Source organism: Scardinius erythrophthalmus (genome assembly GCF_964197995.2).
Source record: "Scardinius erythrophthalmus genome assembly, chromosome: 25".
Taxonomy (NCBI): Eukaryota; Metazoa; Chordata; class Actinopteri; order Cypriniformes; family Leuciscidae; genus Scardinius; species Scardinius erythrophthalmus.
The window spans coordinates 13,939,448-13,967,445 of NC_138245.1; the positions used below are offsets into that span (position 1 = coordinate 13,939,448).

Here is a 27,998-nt window from a genome sequence, read left to right on the forward strand (position 1 = left end):
GCACGAAAACCAGGATGGTCAGGAAGACATTTTATTTGTCCTTAATTCATACAGTTTGTATGTATCCATGTATTTATTGTATACATTTATTGCTAGAATAAAAACGTCTCCCTTTTTTGAAAACTAAAATAAAACTGTATATCCAATCAATTTTAACTTCTAATTTTTTTAATGTTTTTATTTAAAAAAAACTGTACATTATTAATATTGATACTATCTTAGCATTATACTTTGCATTATATTTTCCTGGCAAAAAAAAAAAAATAAAAAAAATGAATCATTCATCCCAACCATACATTTTCCCTATGTGCTTGGTTTATATAACGCATTCAGAAAAATTATTTTCTCGGGAGAATATATTTGAATCATTAAGATCAAAACAATAGTGCTACTTCACGGTACAGGGAAGATCAAATTGTCAGATGACTGAAATCACTCAAACTATTTTTCATTTAAAAATAAATTAACATTTATTAAAATAACTTAAAACCCATATATTTATTTTTAATATTTAACTTAAAGAATTTAATGAAAAATGCATACATATGTCAGTTTCATTTAATTCATTTATTTTTTAAATCAGTTCATTATTATTATTTTTTTACATTCTCCTGCATAAATCTCTTCATGCATTATATATGTATAAAATACAAAGATATTGATTCAATATCTCAAAGTCCTAGCAGCATTCACGAAAAGAAGGATGATATCTTGCTTTGAGTCTTTCCTGCAGATAACGGAGATGCTGCAAAGAAAAAGAAAAAAATATTAATAATAATTAGAAAACACTTATCTACTATACCTGTTGCAGAATATAATATTTACATAAAATACCTTGATTTGGTGGACTTGATCCCATGTCTGAATCCTGGTTTGCTACAGAATCATTTCCAGTCAAGGCTTTTAACAGCTCACCGAACTGCTTCCTGTGCTGTGGTCGAATGAGCACAGATAAACCTAGAACAAACCGAACAAGTTCAGCCTCTTTCCCAAAAGATATTGTTGATAGATTTTGATCAAGTAAAATGTTTATGATGAACCTAAAAGAAATTGACTAACGTTCTAGTAGAGCGATGTCCTCATCCCTCTCAGTCAATAAACTCACAACAGTTGACACCATCTGTTCATAATTGTTTGACGTTTTATACGCCTGCAGGGCTAAAAACATCTGACGGGTTTTTTCTGCACCGATGGCCTGTTTTATGTCTGACAGCAGAGAAGAGCATGATGGGCCTTCTTTGATGGATGTTTGTGGCTTCTGGTCTTCTTTTCTTACATTCACTGTTAAAAATCACACAAATTTAATCAGAAAATGTTCTAAATGTACAAATGTTTGCATTAAAAAGTGAGGAGCAGGCCTTTTTAATAATAGTTACTATCAATAAGCTACGATATACCTCCAATTTGACCATCTCCTCCATTAAGTGCTACAGTTCCCAAGTGAGGACCACCTTGGTTCAGCTGTCGACACGAGTTCAGCTGCTCGCTGGGTGGATTTACAGGCGCCACCTCGGCTTTCGCTACAAAAGCAACAAAACATTGTTATTTATGATTATGGGGAGATAAAATAAGGCCCTAATGTTTCCTGTAACTGCTACCCACTATTTACTAGTTAAATATTACCTGTGTTCTGCCCAAGAGCCTCTCGCTCCTCCCTGGACAGCGAATGCTCTTGTTTATAGCCACAACCTTCACCTGTTAACTCCAAGCAACGCTCATCAAAATCTTTCTTATGGTGTGGTCGGATGAACTGATAAAGACCTTAAGAAAAAGATCAGGGGAAGATCAGAGGAAAAAAGGCCAACTAAATTTTATTCCACCTATTGTTTTTAAATAATTGATAATAGTGCTGGGCGGTTTACCGGTTCATACCGAATACCGCTGTTTATTTTTGTTACGATATGAATTTTTAATATACCGCAAAACCGGTGTATGTCGCTTTAATCGGAACGCGGCGCTGCGCGACACAGTCTCGCCCCTCATTTAAGCCTCTGTTATACTCCAGTTTGGACGCGTACACGACAGCTGCGCACAGCTCGGACGCGGACTACTTGTATTTATACTTTCTGCTGAGGTCCGCTCGGTAAACGCGTTAAACGCATGCGCAGTAGATCGGTCTGGCCAGTATAATCGATAATATATTAAATATTTATAGTTTATATTTGCATTTATGTCAAAACATAGACACTTTCAAACATCAAAATGACATTTATTAATATGTATTCTTGTCAAAATGACATATAAACATCTTTTCCTATTCTATTTTGCCTGGAAACGCTTCCAACAGGCTTGCGTGAAAAATAGGCATTGGTTCTATTTCTAGAATGCACGCGTTTTCCGTTTTTTTAAATTCGGCGTCAATGTTATTTCCATCTCTTTCGCGGTTTTAACCTAATGAACGCGCGCCCTTGGTCCGCGCGGTCACAAAAAATGGGAGGCACGCGCCAGTCCGCAACGAGCCTCCGCGCGCACCCCCGATGACGATTTTTACGTCACGCGGACCCTTGCGGACCCTCGCGCCATCGCGGTCGCGGAAAGTATAACAGAGGCTTTACAACACACGTCTGCGGCGCATTACAGCTGCGACAAGGTTTTATTCCGTCCTGCACGCGGTGCGTCAAAATAGACCAGGCGCCTATATTTAGCGAAGCGGCGCGGAGAGCCGCTTCTGGGAAGCTTCGATCTGAAACACAAGCATTGACTAGAATGGGCACGAGACGTGTGGGGGTGAGAGTGTCTTTTTTCTCGCGGCGCGCGTGTTTTTACACTGTATTAACGTATCTGAAGTGAACTGACGGTCTTTAGAAAAGTTTCTTTGTTATTACGATTGAATCTTTCTTTATCTTTCCTGATAAAGCAGTGTTTATGAGCGTTGCTGCTTTGTGTACAGCCGTTAGTTACCGGGGAAACCACTGTTTCTGCCGCTCCTAAAGCGCGTCCTGCTGGCACCTCTTTGTAAACAGCCTTGCAAACCTGTATTATTAATATTAGTGTGGATTTTTTCTATAATATTTACTCATGACAATAAAATAGGGCATTATAAGTAAATCTACTGCACTATTTCCTCTCTCACTCAGTAGAAAATGTGGTAAACACCCATCATGCTTGAAAAAAAAAAAAAACGGTAAAAACCGTGAAACCGGTATAATTTAGAATAAAACCGTGATGTTGATTTTTGGTCAAACCGGAAACCGCCCAGCACTAATTGATAATGACAAGTCATTCTGGATAGACAAAAAAATCTACATATATTTAGAAAGCTAACAATTGAGAGTTAACAGAATTACTCAGACTGTTATTAATATGGAAATATATAAGCTTTAACATAAAAATCAAATAATAAAAATGTATACAAATATAATATAAATGTGGTACAACAACTTATAACCACAATTAAATTGAAGCCACAAGTGTGGTTCATTTCAAATCTGAGGATTATCTCTAAAACTCTAAAAAGACCATGTTATGTGTTTTTAGAGAAGGCTAATAAAAATGCCATGCCCATTCACGACTCTATTGTCCTCTCTCGACGAATGTTAGCACCTCTGCTGGTATGAGACTTCATTATTCTTTTATCATTATTCTTTTGTTTTTATTCAGCCATTATTAGCCTTTATTCTGGCATTACATGGCTTGCCCATCAACACCACTTTCATCCCAGATTCGTTAATCCACCTATTATTTATTATCTGAAAAAAAAAAAAAAGAATTATTCTTGGGACCTTATGTGAATTCTTGTAACAATAGATGGTGAAATAGATATAGCTCCTGGCGTAACAGGTGCATTAGAGCTACAATTAGCATCAAGCTACATAACACAATTTAAAAGATTAATATCGCGCTTTACCCAAAACTCACTTTAAACCAGCAATGAGTGTTTTTAATAATTTCCGACTGCAATTTAATATGTTAACCGGCGAAGTTAAACTTTAAAAAAGCAGTGAAAACATAACTCGCATCACTCATGGGATGTATATGCTGAGATTCTGCACCTCTGAGCAGACTGTGTGTATTGTGGTCTTGTATGAGGGGTTCAGCCACATTAGCCAGAAGGTTACTCAGGTCATCGGTTGTCTTGTACGACTGTAACGCCTCCATGATGAGCTTGAAGTTCTCATGACTCAGGCATCGTCTCAGCTCTATCATGAAAGCTTTGCCTGTTTTTGCAGTACAGGAAGCCGTTGTTTTCTGAAACATAGCCAGCAGAAAACAGAATACATTTACTTTAATTAAAATCATCAAAGAAAAAAGCATGGCATGTTCCTTTTAAAGGGATGGTTCGGAGCAATTTCAACCTAGGGTCCTTTGCACCATGACCTCGAGCCAAACACCCCCCCCAGAAGCCTTTTTTCCCTTGGTCAAACATTATTAAAGTTAGAGCTTATTTAGAGATATCAGCCGCATGGCTTAGTGCAGGCGCTAATGGATCCAAGGATGTATCTCGTAAATTACCCCACTAACTAGATGTACCGCATCGCGGTACAAAATATGACCGCCGCTCAGGCCTGCACTGGCTTTCCACAAAAATAAATGACGTGGAGTAATTTGGCTGTATTGCGTGTTTATGTATATACCTAAAAAAAGTAATAGTATGTGCATGTCTGTCTGTGTGTGTGTGTGTGTGTGTGTGTGTATGTGTGTGTCTGTGTGTGTGTGTGTGTGTGTGTGTGTCTGTGCGTGTATGTATGTGTGCGTACATGTGTGTGCGTGTGTGTTTGTGTGTCTGTGCATGTGGATTTGTATGTGTGTGTGTATGGGTGTGTGTCTGTGCGTGTGGATGTCAGTGTGTGTGCATGCTTGCGTTTGTTTGTATTCCTGCATGTGTGTGTGTGACAGTATCATCCTAAACCAGCAACCCTTCGCTCAACAGCACCATCTACAGGCCGATGAGTGTACAGTCACTAAATGTGCACATAAATGAATTTATTTTATACCCCCCCATGGATGAAATTCTACAAAACTTAGCAGAGGATACCCCCAGAGGATGTCAAGTTAATCATACACATGAAATATGGTGCAGTTCTGAACATCTCCACTGAAGATAGGGGCGATCAAAGCAGAATAATATTGCATTTTCATTTTTTATGGGAGGGGCGCAAATCACAAATGAGTGATTATGGGCTAGGTTGATGTGGGCCCTTAAGAGCAACATACCATAACAATTACAAATGTTTACAATTACAAATTACAAAGCAATAACAAATGCATTTTTTTGGGTTTGGGGGGGGCCCAGCGCGGGGAGGGGGGGGGGGGGGGGTGAGTGGCCCCCGGGGACCAAACGAAATTTTTCCGTAGAAGTCTAGTGGGGCTACATGCTCACCAAATTTCATGTTCCCCGGTGTTTCGGTGTCCCTGGTATCGTTGACGAAAAATTTACGGGGGCCCCAGCGCAGGGGGGGGGGAAGTGGCCCCCGGGGACCAAACGAAATTTTTCCATAAAAGTCTAGTAGACCAACATACCATAAAAATTTCTTCATCCTCGGTGCCACGGTTCAGGTAGTTATTTAGGAAAAACTGCATTTTTTGGGGTTTGGGGGGGCGCGGGGGGGGGGAGTGGCCCCCGGGGACCAAACGAAATTTTTCCGTAGAAGTGTAGTGGGGCTACATGCCCACCAAATTTCATATTCCCCGGTGCTTCGGTGTCCCTGGTATCGTTGACGAAAAATTTACGGGGGCCCCAGCGCGGGGGGGGAAGTGGCCCCCGGGGACCAAACAAAAATTTTCCGTAAAAGTCTAGTAGACCAACATACCATAAAAATTTCTTCATCCTCGGTGCCACGGTTCAGGTAGTTATTTAGGAAAAACTGCATTTTTTTGGTTTTGGGGGGGCCCAGCGCGGGGGGGGAGTGGCCCCCGGGGACCAAACGAAATTTTTCCGTAGAAGTCTAGTGGGGCTACATGCCCACCAAATTTCATGTTCCCCGGTGCTTCGGTGTCCCTGGTATCGTTGACGAAAAATTTACGGGGGCCCCAGCGCGGGGGGGGGGGAGTGGCCCCCGGGGACCAAGCGAAATTTTTCCGTAAAAGTCTAGTAGACGAACATACCATAAAAATTTCTTCATCCTCGGTGCCACGGTTCAGGTAGTTATTTAGGAAAAACTGCATTTTTTTGGGTTAAGGGGGGCCCAGCGCGGGGGGGGGGGGGGGAGGGGGGGGGGAGGGGGGGGGAGGGGGGGGGGGAGTGGCCCCCGGGGACCAAACGAAATTTTTCCTTAGAAGTCTAGTGGGGCTACATGCCCACCAAATTTCATGTTCCCCGGTGTTTCGGTGTCCCTGGTATCGTTGACGAAAAATTTACGGGGGCCCCAGCGCGGGGGGGGAAGTGGCCTCCGGGGACCAAACGAAATTTTTCCGTAAAAGTCTAGTAGACCAACATACCATAAAAATTTCTTCATCCTCGGTGCCACGGTTCAGGTAGTTATTTAGGAAAAACTGCATTTTTTGGTTTTGGGGGGGGGGCCAGCGCGGGGGGGGAGTGGCCCCCGGGGACCAAACGAAATTTTTCCGTAGAAGTCTAGTGGGGCTACATGCCCACCAAATTTCATGTTCCCCGGTGCTTCGGTGTCCCTGGTATCGTTGACGAAAAATTTACGGGGGCCCCAGCGCGGGGGGGGGGAGTGGCCCCCGGGGACCAAACGAAATTTTTCCGTAAAAGTCTAGTAGACAAACATACCATAAAAATTTCTTCATCCTCGGTGCCACGGTTCAGGTAGTTATTTAGGAAAAACTGCATTTTTTTTGGGTTAAGGGGGGCCCAGCGCGGGGGGGGGGAGTGGCCCCCGGGGACCAAATGAAATTTTTCCGTAGAAGTCTAGTGGGGCTACATGCCCACCAAATTTCATGTTCCCCGGTGTTTCGGTGTCCCTGGTATCGTTGACGAAAAATTTACGGGGGCCCCAGCGCGGGGGGGGAAGTGGCCTCCGGGGACCAAACGAAATTTTTCCGTAAAAGTCTAGTAGACCAACATACCATAAAAATTTCTTCATCCTCGGTGCCACGGTTCAGGTAGTTATTTAGGAAAAACTGCATTTTTTGGGGTTTGGGGGGGCCCAGCGCGGGGGGGAGTGGCCCCCGGGGACCAAACGAAATTTTTCCTTAGAAGTCTAGTGGGGCTACATGCCCACCAAATTTCATGTTCCCCGGTGCTTCGGTGTCCCTGGTATCGTTGACGAAAAATTTACGGGGGCCCCAGCGCGGGGGGGGAAGTGGCCCCCGGGGACCAAACGAAATTTTTCCGTAAAAGTCTAGTAGACCAACATACCATAAAAATTTCTTCATCCTCGGTGCCACGGTTCAGGTAGTTATTTAGGAAAAACTGCATTTTTTGGGGTTTGGGGGGGCCCAGCGCGGGGGGGGAGTGGCCCCCGGGGACCAAACGAAATTTTTCCTTAGAAGTCTAGTGGGGCTACATGCCCATCAAATTTCATGTTCCCCGGTGTTTCGGTGTCCCTGGTATCGTTGACGAAAAATTTAAGGGGGCCCCAGCGCGGGGGGGGAAGTGGCCCCTGGGGACCAAACGAAATTTTTCCGTAAAAGTCTAGTAGACCAACATACCATAAAAATTTCTTCATCCTCGGTGCCACGGTTCAGGTAGTTATTTAGGAAAAACTGCATTTTTTGGGGTTTGGGGGGGCCCAGCGCGGGGGGGGAGTGGCCCCCGGGGACCAAACGAAATTTTTCCTTAGAAGTCTAGTGGGGCTACATGCCCACCAAATTTCATGTTCCCCGGTGCTTCGGTGTCCCTGGTATCGTTGACGAAAAATTCAGTAAGGTGACGGGAAAAAAAAAAAAAAAAAAACTTTGACAATCCCTATATGACCGCTTTCGCTAGCTACGCTAGCGGCGGTCATAATAATGCCCAGAATGTTACCAAACTTCTACAGTAATACAAATAGGTTCTGTACTCATAAAACGAGGCATTGGAAAGTTTGTAAGTACATCAGGAGTTTATTTAAATAACACTTGCCTGATGGCTAATGCTACCGCTAACCCGGACGTCGAGGTCACTTCCGTGATTTGGGAAAAGCACGTCCTGGCAGAAAGCGATGCATTTTTTATTATTTTTTTCCGAAGTGTTGACAACTTGTTGTTGCAAACTGGTACTACCAACAAAATATTAGTGCATTCCTGGAACTGGGTCGTCGTTACACTACATTCTTATGTATGGCTTTCTGCCAGGACTTTTACGGGCTTTTCCCAAATCACCTTGGATCCATTAGCACCTGCACTAAGCCATTCGGCTGATATCTCTAAATAAGCTCTAACTTTAATAATGTTCGACCAAGGGAAAAAAGCTTCTGGGGGAGTGTTTGGCTCGAGGTCATGGTGCAAAGGACCCTAAGGTTGAATTTACTCTGAACCATCCCTTTAATGTCCAATTCCATTTATTTTTGGTAATCTACTAAATTTGATGGCAAAGTGTAATATATGCATCAACAAATTTTGAACTGCAAAAATAGTGCCAGTTTGAGGAAACCTATAAACAGCACTACAATTAAAAAGTTTGGGTCTTTAAGATGTTTTTTTTTTTAAAGAAATTAATACTTCTAAGCAAGGACGCATTCATTTGATCAAAAGTGACAGTAAATACATTTATAATGTTAGAAAACATTTCTATTTAAAATAAATGCTGTTCTTCTGATAATTTGATTGATCAAAGAATAAAATGCATCACAGTTTCCACAAAAATATATATAATCCAGTTTCTGCATAGTCAAGTTATCAACATCATATTGAGGAAGTCGACACCAATGGAGATCACAAAACTTCAATCAAGATGCCTCACCCGCTCTTGAACCACTTTAATTTTCCGTTTCCCACCCCTCGATTCATCATCCAGACGTTTGTCATGCTGGAGGGAAAGAGTAGACAAGCGACTCGCCTGCAGGGTCACAGACCAATAAGAGAAAGGGAAAATTAGCAAAAAGATTTGCTCACATAGTTATGTTACAGCATATGAGAAATTTTACAGACAATAAGCTAATCTGATGAAAGTAGAAAGATTTGAGAAACAGATAAAAAGGGATCAAAATTGTCATTCAAAACCCTGATCATGATTTATGAGGCAATTATTCACCATTCATATCTCATTTAGTCAGCAAAAACTCATTTTCTAGGTTATTCACTTCCAATTTCTCAGAGAAATGTGATGTCTTGTGAATATACAAGTGTTTCTCACAGTAAGCTATCATGAATTCAGCAGATCTGGGAAATGGCGCAAACTTCGCATGGGACTACTTTTTTATACTTTTTTTTGGGACCATGGCAGTTTACATCATTAGGAAAAAAGCTGCTCTTATATTCGGCATTACATCACATTAGGTGATAAAAAACAGTAGAGAGAAAACAACACTGGTTCAGAAAAAAAGTGCAACAAAGGCCCTTGTTCACACCTGGTATTAAGATGCGTTTGATCGATCGGATCACAAGTGGACGGGAGACACATGTCTGTTTACACCTGGTGCTGGTCTTTTGTCTACTTTCAACCACATTTGTCCTGATTTCTTCAAGGGGAGGGTCTATGGGTGGGTAAATGTATGGGCTTTATCTGATCTTTCAATCTACTGGATGAAATAAGCTCATGCAGTTTGCAATATAAATGCGACTGGAGACAACAGAAAAACATACGGAGAGCAGCAGCTTCCATTTCTGCTCTGATAGTCGCGAGACCACGCTGTGAGTGCGTGTTAGAAATCAGGAATGGTGAGAGAACATTGTGCTTGGTATGTTTTCGCCTTCAAACCAAACTTGGGTCTCCAGCCAACAAAGTTTAAATCCTGTCTTGCTAGTGCTTCCCATTAGTGATGGGTCGGTCATGAATGACTCATTTATTTTGAACGAATCTTTAATATGACTCGGGACTACCGAGTTGTCTCAGAGAGTGATTCGTTCATTTTGTGTTGACCGCGCATGCGCAACATCCTATAGGTTCGGTACTGGAAACAGAATGATTAGTTCATCTCTCGAGTCTTACAGTTCGGGTCCGAGTGTTTCGTTCTTCCTGTCAGTCCCATAGAGGCTATGCAGTCAGTACCAGAAAGACAAATGATTAGTTCACCTCTCGAGTCTTCGGGTCTGATTCATCCGAGTCTTTCGGTCTTTTGTCACGTGACGTGATGTGACAGCGCTGGACACATAAATGAGTTAATAATTCCCAAACTTTCTCATAAACAAGCGCGTAGTCAGTTTTTTTTTTTACCGTAACATGCTGCGTTTTTGGTCTCAAATTATAGCTTTTTTATTTCTTTCAATTTATAATTTTTTTTCAAATTTCTGTTATGATGGCTCTTTTCCATATGAATGTGGTACTAAAGAGTTGGTAATGCTTTAAACTATGCTAAAAGAGTAAACTAAAAGATAACTTATCTATGATGGGGAAAATCACTTTGATAAAGATTTTTTTTAAAAAGACGGTTTTATGTCACCTAACTGCATGTTGTTATTAGGCATTTATGTTAGGTGACATAAAACCGAACGACTCAAACCCGAAGACTCGAGAGATGAACTAATCAATTCTGTATCCGGTACCGACTGCATAGCTTCAGCCAATGGGACTGTCACGTGATAAGCGAATGACTCGAACCGAAGACTCAAAAGATGAACTTATCAATTCTGTATCCGGTGCTACAGACTGCAAAGCTCAGTTTATGAAGATGTCACAGGATAAATTAATTAATCGTTACTGTTCTTCATAATTTGGCCTTTTCCTTGCATTGCAATTTTTTTCTTATTCTAAATGCAATCAACATTTGATGTGTTTGGGGAATTTGGCTATTAACATGTAACATTTTAAAATACATTCTGCTGAAATTCATTTTGATGAACGAGATTCAAAGATCCGAGTCAGTAAAATGATCCGAACTTCCCACTAAATCAGAAGCCTTGGATAAATGGCCAGGTACGAAACATGCTGCATGCACGGTCTTCTGCATTTGCATCTGGCAATGATACAGAGTATAAAGCTGCAAAGTATGGACTGAGAAGAGCCATAATAGCAGCCAAAAGAAATTACAGAGAGAAGCTGGACAGTTTCTACTCTACTGCTGATTCTGGACGGATGTGGCAGGGCCTGCAGCATATCACAGACTATAAGACCATCACGGGTACTATCAGCTCTACGGACAGCTTGCCGGATGAACTAAACCTTTTTTTTACTCGTTTTGAGACTTCTAGTGTTCACACAGAGTGGAGTCATCCACACATCCAGACAACTCAACACTCCTCTCCCCCTTTTACGGTTTCATCAACTGTGGTACTCAAAGCACTGAGGAGGATTAATCCTCGCAAGGCAGCAGGACCGGACAACATCACTGGGCGGACCCTCAGAGCTTGTGCCACAGAGTTGACGGATGTATTTACATCAATTTTTAACTTTTCCCTCTGTCAGAGAATTGTTCCTACTTGCTTTAAAACCACAACTATTGTCCCCGTTTCTAAGAAGAGCTCGCCAACCTGCCCGAATGACTATAGACCAGTAGCACTCACATCAATCATTATGAAGTGCTTCGAGAGAGTGGTGCTGGCCCATATTCAGAGCAGTATGCCGGAGACATTGGACCCCATGCAGTATGCATATCGCTCAAACAGATCCACTTCAGATATAATTTCCGATGCTCTTCATATTTCACTTTCTCATCTGGAAGATAAGGATACATATATTCGGATGCTGTTTATTGATTATAGCTCCGCCTTCAATACGGTCATCCCGCAGAAACTCACACATAAACTGTTTACACTTGGATTACATCCTAACCTGTGTGACTGGCTCCTGAACTTCCTGACGGGCAGATCACAGTCTGTCAGGATTGGGAATAGGACCTCAGCTCCTATCATTACAAACATGGGCACCCCCCAGGGGTGTGTTCTTAGTCCTCTCCTCTATTCACTGTTTACACATGACTGTGTTGCCTCCCACAAAGACAACGTTATTTTAAAGTTTGCTGACGACACTGTAGTAATAGGACGCATCACTGGCGGGGACGAAACAGCCTACAGGAGGGAGGTGGCCAGTCTCGTTACATGGTGTAAGGATAACAATCTTACTCTAAACACAGATAAGACAAAGGAGATGATAGTGGATATGAGGAAAAAGAGGAGAACTCATCAGTCACTATTCATCAAAGACATGGAAGTAGAGAGGGTGAGCAGTTTTAAATATCTCGGGGTCCATATTAGTGAAGACCTTACCTGGACACTGAATACAACACAACTTGTCAAGAAACAACGACTGTACTTTCTGAGGAGACTTAGGAAGTTTGGTATGTCAACTAAGATTCTTAAGAATTTTTACAGCTGTGTTGTGGAGAGCGTTTTTACAAGTTGCATCACTGTGTGGTATGGAAACACTACTACTAAGGACCGTAAACGTCTGCAGAGAGTAGTGAAGACGGCTGAGAAGATCGTCGGGACTTCGCTGCCTACTTTGCAGGCCATTTACCATCGCAGAGTCCAAAGGAGGGCTGCTTCCATCATTAAAGACCATACCCACCCCCAGCATAGACAGTTTAAACTTCTACCGTCCGGTCGGAGGTACAGCAGTGTGAGATGCAGAACCTCCAGACTCATGAACTCATTTTATCCATCAGCCATCAGACTTTTAAACAGATAAGCCAGAGTTTAATAACTATAACAACCGCACATCTGTTGCAGTTATTTCTGGAATTATCAAGGAGCTGCACTTAAATTGTACTTTAAAAATTGCACTTTAATATAAATTTGCACATTATATATGCACTTATTTTAATACTTTTATAGCTTAATTTTTATTTTTATGATATTCTTTTTAAATTTTTTGCTGTGTGTATGTCTGTGTCTTTATTAACGTATTTTGCTGGGCATTCAATGTGGACAGCAAAGAAAGAATTTCATTGTACATGGAAATTCTATTTCCTGATTGTGCATATGACAATAAAGCTTTGACTTTGACTTTACTTCTTCCCATAATGTTTACGCATTACGCGTAAGGTCAGCAGGCAGTCTTTCATGGCTGTTTAAACACATTTGACCACATGATAGTCTACACTACAAAAGCAATCCAGTCAAATGCGTTTTCGACAACTTCTGGAAGTGGTCGAAAGTGGACAAGCTCAAAATGTTTTAGACCCCGTTTACACCTGAATTTAGTCAACTCGTCCACTTCTGATCCGATCAACCAAAACGCATTACCAGGTGTAAACAGGCCCTAAAAAATATCTCTTACGCAATGTAATTCTTGTCTTACCCTTTCTTCCCCAACCATGGTGTCTCCCCTCCCTTCTTTGTTGGTTGTGTCATCCAGGGCGTCCAGCAGGCTGACTGGTTTCCTTTTACCTGTCATCTCCATCTCATATTGAATGCAAAGTCTGGCTGCGCCATCCCTTCCAGAATGCTCTTCTGACTCTAAAACAACACAATCATTTTTGCTGACTTGTCTTGCAATGAACTTGAGGCTCCAAACAATATCTAATGTTAATGTTTCATTTGTTCAACTGGGCTTTACTTTAAATCAATCTCAGAATGAGACCAAATTATAACTTATTGTTTAATTACTTGACTTTTATATTGATTACTATTTAAAGTAATTAGGAAATCAATGGCGACATACACTTCCAAGACCTGGCAAATGTGTCTTAATGAAAAACAGATTCGTCCAAGAGCATTCGGACCTCATAAAAAGGTGATCTCACCTAATTTTCTCCTTTTTAAGCTGGGGACGTGTGAGTCTAGTGTTTTGGCCTTTTGAGATGTGTCATTGAGCCAGACACTCTTAGCAGAACAGCTGGAGCCTGTGTTGAGCAGCCTGGTGTCTGCCTGATTCTCACTGCTCTCTGCTTTTCCTTTCCTAACAGGAACTGGTCTCTGACACACAAATCAACCAATAAATGTGTATGTCAGCTCTAATTAGTGTAAAAACTGCCTTGCAGATTTTCATGGTACAGGAATACATGAACAAGAAACAAACATACAGTTTTCTGCGCCGTCCGAAAGAATTGAGCCGCATCACGGACCATGGTACCGAAGCTATCGTAAATCTTAACGTATGGCCTCACCCAAGAAGGAAGCTGATTACGGGCTTCAGTGCCTCTGAATCTGGATTACAATCCCAGAACATTAATATTGGAGTACATGCTCTCCAGACAAATTGGGAATTGCTGCTGTAGGATTTAGCGCTGACCTGTGATCACAGAGGAAGATGGCTCCGTAGTCGTCTCTGTGGCGGATCACTCTGCCAATGGCTTGATTCACAGCTCGAGATGCCTGCTGTCTGTACCACTCCTGCCCTGACAGATACTGAACAACCACAGACCATAATACACAAGAATTTTTCATGAATTATTAATACATAAATATCACTATGTATTTGGGGAGTTGTACAACATGACATTTTACAAGCTGAACTAGCCCTGCCATGTCAATAAAAGGTAATATCTGATAATTAAAGAGACTTCCTCTCTATTATATCATTACCTGTTTTGATATGGCACCATATGACTTTGATTTGGTCAACAAATGTTTTTCAATTAGTTCATATAGTTCAATATTTTGACAAAACAGTATTTTTGAGTAATAATCAAAGATTTCTTAAGTTTTTCTTTTCAAGAATTTTATCCTTTTATGTTTTTTTTTTCTTTATTATGATATCAGGATAATTGTACCATCATCCTGATATATTTCACCTTATGCCTCAAATATCAAAATGAATGTCAGTTCAGGAATTAAAAACATGTTCATTGTAAAGGAGCTGCATTCATTGTCATTATTTGTATGAATTTAATGTAAATTTGAATTGAATGATTAATTAATGATGGTAACACTTTTGTTTAAAGCCTTTATGTAATATATAATAATATCTAATATATGCAGTATACAGATATTCATAATGTATGTTATAATGCATTATACCTTTTCATAAATAATTGTAACCAAAGTTAAAATGCATTATAGTATTTGCTGATTCCTTGTTACATCTGAAATTGTACCATAACGGTGGTAACAATTCTTCATGAGAACATACATTGCATTATTAGGTGCATCATTAAGGCATAATTAATGCATCAAAAATACTTTTATAATGTATTATACATAAATGTTTTAAGTAAAGAGCTACCTAAATGAATACTTAATTTATATATTAACTAATGTTTAAAAGACTGGCATGGTTAAGACTTTTTGTTATGAATGTTTCTTAAAAATTCAATTGCATTTACTGCAAACACATTTTATTTTATTTTCAAACACAGTAAAAATGGCAATATTGTGAAATATTATTCAAATTTAAAATAACTGGTCTGTATTTAAGAGGTAATCTATTCCTGTGATGGCAAAGCTAAATTTTCAGCATTCATTACTCCAGTCTTCATTGTCACATGATCCTTTAGAAATCATTCTAAAATGCTGAATAAATAAGGATTTAAATTATTCTAATTGTATTAAAATTACAATAAATTACCATGTTAATTGACAATCTAAATGTTATATATAATGTCAGCAGATGATACATAGTTACAACATCTGCACTCCATATAAAACCCACAGTCGAGCATTTTGAAGAGCAGGTACCTTCACTCCACTAATTTTATTTCTGCACATCTCGTCCAGATACTGCATTTTAAGCACCACTCTGGGGTCCATTCTGGGGGGGAAGGGAAGTCCAGTGATCACAACCCCTCGACCGTACGTGTCAGCAAAATCCAACCCTTCGCTTGCCTTGGGGAAAAATGGAAAGCAAAAAGAAATGTGTTGATATTACTGGTGTAGGTTCATAATATAGTATTTTTATTACATAAAATATTTATAGTCTCACCTTTCCTCTACATACAGCGAAAAAGCTTCCTCCGCTGGAGTTTGGGTCATTCACCTTGTCATAATAACCATCAATCACCTGCAAAAGAATCCAATTTGAGAGCAGCACTGACTGACAGCTTGTGCAGATCAAACTATGGTGGCATTTTGTTAGCATCTATATCAAATCATACTGAGTGCACAATTATTAAAATGACTGATACCAGTAGCATTTACCTCAGTAAAAGTGCTTTTTCCCCTTGGTTCTACAAACATGGGCTTCAGATTCTCAATGCGATCTGCATGCCCATTAGCCTGAGAGAGTGAAGGGAATTGGTGCATAGTTACTTAAATGCTAAAGTTGGCATGAGATGAACAAGGTAATCATGAATCTACATACAGTACATATTAAACTTACAAACTTTAAAAAAAATTAACTCGTAAAATAGTATTTTATTCATTTCGTAATAAACTTGTAGCAAGTGTGAGAAAAATGCTAACTCTTAAATTGTTTTGGTTCTCTTCATGAATCAGCTGAACCATTTCAAGAATTGCCCTGAGCATTTTTTCCGAATCAGTCTAAATCAAAATCTCAACTCAACTCTTGAACTGATCAACTTGTTTGAATTGGTTAGTTAGCTACATACTGTATCTTTAATGAGGTCGGACTGAACACGCTCACCCTCCAGAACTCCAGAGTCTTATCCATCACTGGATACGAGGGGAAGAACACCAGCAGTCCATGAGGCACCACCCGCGTCAGATTGACTGAAAACCCATTCATATCACACTGATAATTATGCTGATCATCAGATCACTATTAATAAGAGTTTGCTGTTTCAGTGTAAAGAATTCTCACCAAGAGTGTTTCCCATAGAAGACATGTTTTCAGGAACAAACCTTCAAAAACAAAAGAACAATATTTACACATCTCCTGATGGCTCATATATCAGACACCTCACAATATAGCAAACGAGTATAAACCAGTGTTCCTCAACTGGTGGGTCGCAAGACTGAGTGAGTGGGTTGCAGAGTGTTCAATCAAAGAAACAAAAACAACAAACGTAATTCTGTTTTTCTGTTGCAAGACTTTTATTTTGAAAGACATGCACGAAAGCTGTTGACTCTTTTATCAGACGCAGTTTAAAGGGGTGGTTGATTATGATTTCACTTTTTTAACTTTAGTTAGTGTGTAATGTTGCTGTTTGAGCATAAACAACAACTGCAAAGTTACAACGCTCAAAGTTCAACGCAAAGGAAGATATTTTATTTTTAATAAATTGCTTTTTAAGGACTACAACAAACAGCTGGTAGGGACTACATGACATTCCTCCCGGGTTAGTGACATCACCAACCCTAAAATTTACATAAACCCCGCCCCGGGAAAGCGATTTATAGATTATCATGACAGAATATGCTAATCAATGACTAGAAGATAACTACAAATAAGCTACATAAATTCATCAACTAACCATTCAAATGTTGTCTACATGTTGTCACTTCTTCTTGAGTCTCTCCATCTTTGTCTGACTCCAGTTTGGACATAAAAGGCTAAACGTTTTTGAAATTTTCAGTGCATGTGTGTGCAAGGTAAAAAGACACAAGCTGTCCCATTTAAAGGGACAGACACAAAAACGGTGCATTTTTGCTCACCCTCAAAAAGTGACAATTTTAACATGCTATATAAAAATATCTATGGGGTATTTTGAGCTAAAACTTCACATACACACTCTGGGGACATCAAAGACTTATTTTACATCTTGTGAAAAGGGCATTATACCACCCCTTTAAATAAAGCGTGTCTGATATTTTTTTTTTTTTTTTTTTACATTTAATCCACAGCCTCTGCAAATGGTCCTGAGCGAGTTCATGGCGGTCTGGAGCGTGAGCTTCCTGATGAATAATGACGTATACGCGGGAGAAAACCAAGCGCCAACCTTCCGGACCGGTCTCTCTCTTGAATCCAACACGGAAGTGACTAAAGCCCAGTTCACACTACAAGCGACTTTGTCGCTGCATGTCGCCAGTGGCTGGCGGTGAGGTCGCTAGTGGGCGTTCCCACTACTGGTTGCCTAGTAATGTTTGTGAGTGACATTCACGGATGTTACTCCATGTTGTAGACAACAAATCTGTTTTCTTGCCTCTACAAGCTAACATTTTGGAAGGAAAAGTCTAAATATAAATGGAATCAGTATATTAAATGCATAATATTAAAGATGAATGAGAAACAGCGAGTGCCCTGTGCTATCGCGGCTATTTAAAGGGCACCTATTATGGAATTTTGAAATTTACCTTTCATGTAGTGTGTAACATAGATCTAAGTGAACAAAAACATCCTGCAAAGTTTGAAATATGAAAGTGCACCGTATATAAAGTTATTGTCTTTCAAAAGTAAGAGTCGACTCCGAGTCGTTTTTATGAATCGTTAGAAGACCGAAGCTTTTTCTCTGACTAGATGACGTCAACTTGTCAAGTTATTTGAATACGAAACGCCCACTTATTGCGCTCCAAGGCCAGGGAAAACTTGAAAACATCATGGCGACGAGACGCTAGGTGTGTTCGACATCGGCTGCGGCTGGATGACACAATATAACATCGCAACTACATGAAAAGAGTGTTTACTGTTATAAAAAACGGATTTGTGAGCTTAAGAGGAACTAAAGGTGTTCGAATAAACACGCAAGCTGCATGAAGTCGAGTTCTGAAGTGCGACACAAAAGCAAACTTTTTCTGCACAGAGTAACGTTATACTGATCACAACTGACTGGGTCATCTAACCAATCACCGCAGATTAGCGTCATGCAAAGGAGGGGTTTGGGAGTCGGTGAGCAAATCAGGTAAAAATAAATGCATATTATACAACAACAAAAGTGTTTTTTGTCATTGCATGCATGTAAAACTGTTGTTGGGGACTCCCAAAACAATATTAGGAACATTTTAAATTTCATAATAGGTGCCCTTTAACTGCAGAAAATGGGCAAATACTGGTCTTTCTGAGTTCATGAAACCATTCAGGCTCGGAGTCAGCACGGCGAGTACCACTGTATGTACACGGAGACATATCATACATTATTGGACAGTTTCCGACTGCTAAAATAAACTTCTCATTCATCTTGCCTCGGTCGGACGCGGCACTGAAGAGTGACGGATCACGTGTGCTCCACTGACTTCACTCCTATTGTTTGTCGCTCCCGAAAGTCGCTCTTCATTTGCATAAAGTTGAACAGATCTCAACTTTGTCGCGTCGCTGGACACGCCCCATCCGGTCGTCAACGGTCGTGTCACGCGTGTCGCCGGAAATCGCCCGCTCCCCATTGAAATGAATGGTATCGTGGCGCTTTGTCGCTTGTAGTGTGAACGGGGCTTTAAACTGCAATTCATCGACTGGCCGCTAGAGACAGGCTCCAAAAGAGAGTCAATCCCATAGACCCCCATGTTAATATGCTCAACTTTACAGCAGAAAAAATATGTTTACAGCCTGGTACAAAAAGCAGTTTTCGTCTATATAGCTAATTTTGCCCTTCATGACAACAGAGGAGGTTGAATTTTTTTATAACTCATTCGTTTAAATAAAAAAGTTCTGCATAATTAAGGGCGTGGCCACTTGAGTGACAGGTGGATTGCCGCTGTTGTCACTACCAGCAGTTTGTCTGCTGTCTGTTAGCCTCACGTCACCTCAGCTAATCCCGCCTCTTTGCCCATTTTTGGTTATCCGGGAGTGATGTGCGGTCTGTTCTTCTAAAGAACCGTAAAAAGGCACCTACATCTTGGATGGCCTGAGGGTGAGTGAATTAACATAACTTTATTCATTTTTGGGTGAACTACCCCTTTATCAGTTCATGTTGGTATTGTGTATTTACCATGTTAACTGTTGTTTAGTTAACCCCAAAATGGCACTTTATTTTCACTTTGTGTTATTTTTTATATTTTTGTATATGACTATGGTGGCTCATGCCAACTTTATTGTATTAACAAAAAATTGTTTGGGACTGCCATTTTATGGCCTTACCTTATAGGCTACCGTTTATTCATCAGTATTTGTCATATTTTTACAATTTATGTGCATAAATTAGCACCCTAATGACCATGGGAAAATGTGGGACCCATGGCTAAACCATTGGAGAACCACTTATATAAACTACCTCTATTGCACTTTTCGGACCTTGACAGCCTACGGTCAATATAACTGACATTTTTTCAGATTTAATTAATAGCACCTGGATTTAAAACAAACTGAGGGTGAATAAATAATGACAGTTCAAAGCAGAGGTTGTTGATGTGACTCACCTCCTGTCAAAGGCTGTGCTCAACTGCACGCCGTCCGGACCTTTTTCAATGATACTGACGAAGATCTGATCACGCTGGATGACATGAGGGTTCTCCAAGGATACGGGAAAAGGACTGCAGAAAATCAGCAGAGAATTAGCATCCAACCAGCATCCACTCATAAACCTCAACGGGGACAGCTAGAGGAGAAGAGCACGAACATTTGCATTTCACAGGTGAAGGATGAGAGCGGCGAGAGAGTTCCACTGGTCAGAATGATGCTGCGTACTCCCTGTCCGAGCAACTCCTGCATGCTGAACCCCGGAGAAAAACACCAGTAGCTCAGCACATTCCCTATAAAATATACACAACACCATTTCAATCCATTTCAGTTTAATGTGCAAGATCACGTTTTTTCAGCATTTCATCGTGGAAGAGGTTTCATGTGCACCATCAAGGCGACCAAAACATGTAATACTGAAGCAATAATACACATTATGGCCCGGTTTCACAGACAGGGCTTAGATTAAGCCAGGATTGGGCCTTGGTTCAATTAGGGCATTTAAAGGGTTAGTTCACCCAAAAATGAAAATTCTGTCAGTAATTACTCACCCTCATGTTGTTCCAACCCCGTAAGACTTTCGTTCATCTTCGGAACACAAATGCTCGATGGTGATTTAAGCCCCCAATGGCTCCTTAGAGGCAGCTAACCCTACCCTCAACCTTAAACCTACCTATCCCCTCGCTGCCTGGAAGGCGCAGTTGGGGGCTTAAAACACCAAACACCAACACAAATTAAGATATTTTTTGATGAAATCTGAGTGCTGGATCACTCCTCCTGCAGGCTTATGGACACCTTAACTTGCTGGCCCAGAAAATGTATTAAATACATTGTTAATATAGTCCAAGTGACTCCAGTGGCTCAATCTTAAGTTTATAAAGCGACGAGAATACTTTTTGTGCGCAAAAACAAACAAAAATAACGACTTTATTCCACTTTTCATTTCCTTCCCTCTGGACCTCGAGTCTTTTTACGTAGTGTTTAAGCTGTGTTGCACGTCACCACGTAGGCTCACTATTGGGCGACTCTGGTCATGTGTGATACGTGGTGACGTGAAACACAGACGCGCTACGCTATTACACTACGTAAAAAAAACTCGAGTTCCAGAGAGAAGGAAATGAAAAGTGGAATAAAGTCGTTATTTTTGTTTGTTTTTGCGCACAAAAAGTATTCTCGTCGCTTTATAAACTTAAGATTGAGCCACTGGAGTCATTTGGACTATATTAACAATGTCTTTAATACATTTTCTGGGCCAGCAAGTTAAGGTGTCCATAAGCCTGCAGGAGGAGTGATCCAGCTCTCAGATTTCATCAAAAATATCTTAATTTGTGTTCCGAAGATGAACTAAAGTCGTACGGGGTTGGAACAACATGAGGGTGAGTAATTACTGACAGAATTTTCATTTTTGGGTGAACTAACCCTTTAAGTAGTTTTTATAAACGTGCCTTAGAAATAAACATACTGGTGTGCATCTTGAGACAAAACAATGGCACTGACATATTTTAAGATCAGTTAAAACAGCTCAAACGTGCAATTTACTCTGAGACTAGGCTTAAGCCTTGTCTGTGAAACTGGGGGAATACATTTCATATTCTCCATGACTAGAAAATTACATAAAAAAAGAGAATGTTTGCTCCAGTCAATAGCAAGTTAGCAACTTCCCTTTGAAAACATTTTGCTACACATGAGGTGTCTCATACCCTGTTTCTTGGTAGAGGAGGAAGCCCATACATCAGTCAGCTGTTTCTTCTTAAAGTTGCTGTTGTCTGGATGAATGTGGACCTGATATCAGACACAGATTTGTGAATCAGAAGCAGAAATGGGAGATGAAAGACAAGATTTAGAGGAACTATCGTCTGACATGCACTACATTGTTCGAAAGTTTGGGGTCAGTAAGTTTTTTTAAATACTTTTGAAAGAAGCCTTTTGTTCAATAAGGCTGCATTTATTTGATCAAAAATACAGTCAAACAGTAATATTATGAAATATTACAATGTACATTTTTATTATACATTTTAAAAAGTAATTTATTTATGTAAAGCAGCCATTATTCCAGTCTTCAGTGTCATTCTAATATGCTGATTTGGTGCTCAAGAAACCTTTCTTTATATCATATATGTTTAAAACAATTGTGCTGTTCTTTTCAGGATTCTTTGATGCACAGAAAGTCAAACAGAACAGCATTTACTTGAAATAAAAATCTTTTGTAACATTATAATTGTCTTTACTCGTCTTTAAATCTTAAAATGTACACTTTTGATTAATTTTCTTTTACTATCAAATTTAAAACATAACATTATCACTCACTACAACTAAAACCTGATGTCTGCAGATATGTAACAATGAACACAGCATGAATGTGAACCTTAAATTCCTTCATGTCATTTTTCATCTGTGATTTCTTGCTGCCCTCTGTAGGTTCAGCCCCAAACACCAACTGATTCAGGACAAACAGACAAACACAATAAAAATTCATAAAATGGCCAATTGATCTCTTTAACATGCTGTACACTTCTTACCTGGATTATATCTGCTACTTTCTGTAGTCCGCTGGTGTTCAGAAAGACACCAGGCCCTGCAAAAAAAAAATTAAAATACACATATGGGTAAATGTTGAACTGATACACAGAAAAGGTCAATGAGGACCAGTTGTTAATACTCACTCCCTGCTAAATATGCTGTGATCTGCTCCATGGCTTCCACTACAGCGTTTTTTGTTTCAAAGTTCACATTAGCCGTTTGAAAAATCTCATATATGAAGCTTTAAAAGAAGAAGAGACAGAAAATTAGCAGTTCAGTTAAGCAGTTGTGCATGTAAAAATGGTGATTCTATAATATATTAAGGTCACTGATACACATTCCCAGCACCAAACGTTTTCCTAGCATGCTTCACTCACCTGCCGGGTTTGGTGATTCCCTGATTATTTGCTGGCATCTCAAAACCGTTAATGGAAGATTCCAGATCCATCAAAATTTCTGTAAGATTATTAAGGTGCACTCTCAGCTAAATGTTTCTCATTATTGAAAAATGGATTCCAAATAACTCCAGAAATCAAATATTGTATTAAAATAAATAAATTGTAATATTTGAAGTGCAACCTACGTTTTATTTTTGCAATTGTGGTAATATCCAGTTTCAATCCTGTAAAATCATATATAGGATAAAAATAAGGGAGTTATTTATTGGGATATATACAGTACATATAAGTACAGGTAAAAAGTTTGGAAACATTACTCTTTTTAATGTTTTTTCTCATTAAAAGTCTCATATGGTCATCAAGCATTTTTTATCAAAAATACAGAAAAAAAACAGTAATATTGTGCAATATTATTAAAATGTGAAATAATGGCTTTCTATTTGAATATACTTTAAAATATAATTTATTTCTGTGATGCAAAACTGAATTTTCATCATTACTCCAGTCTTCAGTGTCACATGATCCTTCAGAAATTCTAAAATGCTGATTTATTATCTATGTTAGAAACAGTTGTGCTGCTTAATATTTTTTTATAACCTGTGATACTTTTTTCAGGATTCTCTGAGCATTTATTGAAAATATAAATATTTTTTAACAATAACAATATACACTACTTCAAAAGTATTAATTTATTTAAAAAAAAAAGAAAAAAAAAAAGAAATTGCTGACCCCAAACTTTTGAATGGTAGTGTTTGTGTTGAATTGATACAAAGTGATAGTAAAGATTTATATTGTTAGAAAAGATTTCTATTTTTAATAAACGCTGATCAATGAATCCTGAAAAAAGTATCACAGGCTCCAAAAAAATATTAAGCAGCACAACTGTTTCTAACGTTGATAATAAATTTGCATTTTAGAATGTAGAATTTAGAAGTATATTAAAATAGAAAACCCTTATTTTAAATTGTAATAATATTTCAGAATATTATTTCAGAATTTTTGATCAAATAAATGCATAAGAGACTTCTTTCAAAATATTAAAAATAGTAACGTTTCCAAACTTTTGACCAGTACTGTATATACACAAATATATAAACCATTTATTTATATTAAAATTATATTTAAAAAGCCATTTTTTTGCCAAACTAACCTGAATTCAGTGATTCCACATTAAACTCTTCAGCGGAGTCTGTTTTGCTGATGTCTGAGGCGTGTTCCCGCAGCTGTCGATCTACAGCGTCAATGGCAGAAATCAGGTCGTAAGGGGTGAGGTCAAACGAGGTGGACTCTTCACACATCTTCTCCTGAAAATGTACACAAATCATTGATAGAATATAAAACAAACAACAATATAGAATGGCTATGAGGTCTCAAACAACATCAAAACACTTACAACATTATGAGCTTCATCAAAAATAATCACAGCTCCTTTCAGCTCTATGTTGTGTGCTCTTCGACTCTGTGAATCAACAGAAATCAAAATTGTGAAAAAAAAAAAAAAAGACTATCCTAGAACAATACATATTAAATAAAAAATATTATTATTTTAAAAAATATATACCATTAAAAAGTTTGGGGTCAGAATGACTTTCATTTAGCAAGTGACAACAAATTAATTTAAAAATGTTACAAAAATTTATATTTTAAATAAATGCTGAACTTTCTTTTGAACTTTCTATTTCATCAAAGACATGTATCGCACTTTCCACAGAAATATTAGGCAGGACAACTGTTTTCAACATTGATAATAATAAGACATGTTTGTTGATCATCAAATCAGCATATCAGAATGATTTCTGAATGATCATGTGACACTGAACACACTGAAGTAATGATGCTGAATATTCAGCTTTGATCACAGGAATAAATTACATTTTAAAATATATTAAAATAGAAAACTGTCTGTAATAATATTTCACAATATTATTGTTTTTTATTAGATTTTCAATCAAATAAATGCAGCCTTGGTGAGCATTAGAGACAGCTTTCAAAAACAGTAAAAACATTTTTAACAGTGTTGTATCTAAAGTGATGAGATGGGTAGGGTAAATGTCTCACCTTTGGGTCAAGCAGGTAGTTGTAAGGCATGAAGATGACATCAGCGTGTTGTTTGATTGAGCGGGACAGGTAGTACGGACAAACTCTATGGGAACAAACGGTCTGAGCAATGCCACTATTTACAAACACTCAAAGAAAGGATTCCCAATGGAATCATGTCAGGCGCTGCATCAGCAGTGCAAAGAAACACACTATTTCTTTCAGTGCTTTGATCAAGCCCTTGAAACAACGTGCAGAGCCTCACCTTTGCTTTTTGCCTGTTTTTACAAGATCCTCCACATCCAGGATAGAATTCATGATTTCTTTGTCAGTGCTTTTCTCTTTAAAAACCAAAAAAAAGCACATAAACAACTAAAACCATTATAAAAGATCTTATTCACAGCAGTGCCATCTTTTAATGGGAATAAAAGGGAGGCTGTGAGGGACAGACATGCTTCTCTTCAATGGGCTGTACTGTTATTTAATGTGTTTTTGGATTGTTCTGCTCATGAAACACTGGAAAAATATCTTTCCAAGAAATTTCAGTTGACAAAAAACTCCTGACAATATAAGCTGTGGAAAATTTTAAGTAATCTAGGAGCTTTATCCAGCTTTTTACAGCGGATGCCATTGGAAACAAGGCAAAGACTATCCCTCACAGCCTCACTTTCATACCTGTCATGGCACTGCTCTGAATAAGGTCTATTGAAACTCTTTTATGTAATAAAGTTTCAAATCTCTATTGACAGGTCACCAATGTTAGTCTCATACCATCAACATTGTTGTAGAAGGGACAGGAGCGGGACGACACTTTTGCTCTGCACATGTGGACCTTTGAAATAAGCCATAATGCCTCCATTAATATGGTGTTGAGATATAGCGCTGGTGTTTCAAGCGTCAGTTGTGTCACACATAAAGCCAGTGAGGTACTGATCAACATACCTTAATGTGGTTACTCTCATGACGCATCACTTCCGGGTTTATGCAGAGCTGTTCTCTAGATCCCAAAACACAAATTTTTGGCCTATAATAAAGAACAATACGATCATTAAGTAAAAAACAAACAAAAACAACAACAAAAAAGTACACTACTTATTTTTTTTTTATTATTATTATTATTAGTTTTAATTAGCAAGGATGCATTGAAATGATGCATTAAACAAATTACAGTCAAGACATTTATAATGTTACAAAAGATTTCATTCCAATAAATGCCATTCTTTTGAACTTTCTATTCATAAAAAAATCCACAAAAATAAAAACATATTATTTAACATTTATAATTAAAAAAGAAATGTTTAATGAGCACCAAATCAGCATATCAGAACGATTTCTTCTTTTGTGATCAATTGTTTTTATAAAAAATAATAATTTATGAATGCAGATAGCATAATAATGCTTTATGAAGGATTATGTAACATACATTTTAAGACATATTCAAAATAGAAAAAAAGTTATTTTAAATTGTAATAATAATTCACAATATTACCGTTTTAACTGTATTTTTGATCAAATAAATGCATCCATGGTGAACATTAGAGACTTCTTTTAAAAACATTTTAAAAATGTTCAAACGGTAGCGTATGCATTGTAGAATATGCTGAAAAACATTTTGGTAGGATGTAATCATGTTTTCATATTCTCAATGATCATGAATGGCTGACTGTACAATATCCCTTGAATATGTGAAGTTAACTCAGATAGCTGACCTGTATGATGTGTTCTTGAGCTCGTTTATGACCTGTGTTAGCTGGGAATGGGTTCTGGAAGCATATATGATCTTGGGGATGTCCGTGTAATAAGCTAGAAAAAAAGAAAAGGAAAGGAAAAGACAAAAATCATGAAATATAATTCCAATGGTTGCCCAGAATGTCAACTGTCAATATGATTTGGCTTATAATTCATACAACAATGTAGCCTTTGAAAACACGAGAAATGTTTACAAATGATATTGAAAATAAATCAAATCGACATTGAATCAATAAATGAAGGACACTACTTGGAGCGTCTCCGTCGGTGGCTGCTGTTCCCCACGATGACATTGGTCTGTCAGGGAAGAGCTCCGCGCCGCCCATTCTCTCGGCTATCTTGCGGGCAGAGATGGTGTCTTTAAAGTTCTCTCTCCAGCCCAGCGCCGAACACAGCAGACAGAGCGTTTTACCAGTGCCAGTGGGACTTTCAAGAACACCATTGACTTTCTGAAAGAGTACAAGTGCATGTCATTCTTATTAAGAGAAAATTAATAGAACAATGTGACCTTCCAAGAAGACTTTAACATCTTTATTGTATAGATTAAAGGGGAAGTAAAACAAAAATGTCATTCTACCTTCAGTAAAATGTCATTCTGCCATTGCATTTTACCTCTATTGGAAAAAGTGCTTGAACTTAGAAAATATCAGAAAGTGGCAGACTTTTGCCTTTGTCGACTATAATCTTTAAAGCCCCTGAAACTTTCAAAGTAACGTTAGCTGGCACATTAAATTAAAGGCTGTTTCAAAGACTATAAAGAAATATTGCTGCAGTAAGTTACATGCAAGGGTTGTGTATGGTGACTGGGTTTCTCACTTTCTGCAGGCACTCGATGACTTTGTTCATGTAGTCCTCCTGGCACGGGTATGGAGTGAAGGGAAAGTCCACAGTGACTCCTCTCAACTTAATATGAGGCATTTTCAACCAGAACACACTGCTCACATGTAAAGAGAGTATAAAAGTCACCCACTCTTAAGTCTAACCCCAGAGACAACCACAATCTCTTAACAAAACTCGAAGAAATAAAGACTCATTTTGGTCGGCTCTTTTTGAATATAATACATCGATGTTAAATGCATTAAAATATAACATCTAAGCCAAGTGACAACTCCAGTAGCGCGCGATTTGTTTCTCTCTTCTTCTTTTCCGCTTTACCGGTAAACTAATGCCGCGAGTGTGATTCTGCCAACTACAGGCCTCGCTGGAGA

General features: G+C 38.9%; 1 protein-coding gene across 1 annotated transcript; it reads right to left on the reverse strand.

The window, feature by feature from the left end:
- Positions 1-518: 518 nt before the first annotated feature.
- rtel1 (regulator of telomere elongation helicase 1) lies at positions 519-27,949 on the reverse strand. The gene is made up of 33 exons (XM_081357185.1): positions 27,607-27,949; positions 27,041-27,239; positions 26,751-26,844; positions 25,984-26,065; positions 25,813-25,873; positions 25,307-25,382; positions 25,063-25,147; positions 24,398-24,463; positions 24,155-24,308; positions 23,190-23,228; positions 22,984-23,062; positions 22,750-22,847; positions 22,606-22,661; positions 22,452-22,523; positions 21,787-21,868; positions 20,247-20,379; positions 20,047-20,160; positions 16,619-16,659; positions 16,442-16,527; positions 15,997-16,074; positions 15,782-15,859; positions 15,538-15,684; positions 14,153-14,268; positions 13,944-14,067; positions 13,665-13,836; positions 13,220-13,377; positions 8,786-8,881; positions 3,993-4,188; positions 1,624-1,761; positions 1,398-1,520; positions 1,060-1,281; positions 835-957; positions 519-745 (listed from the first exon to the last, which is right to left on the reverse strand). The coding sequence occupies exons 1-33, from the start codon at positions 27,706-27,708 to the stop codon at positions 690-692; spliced, it is 3,546 nt and encodes a 1,181-aa protein (XP_081213311.1). The 5' UTR covers positions 27,709-27,949; the 3' UTR covers positions 519-689.
- Positions 27,950-27,998: the final 49 nt, after the last annotated feature.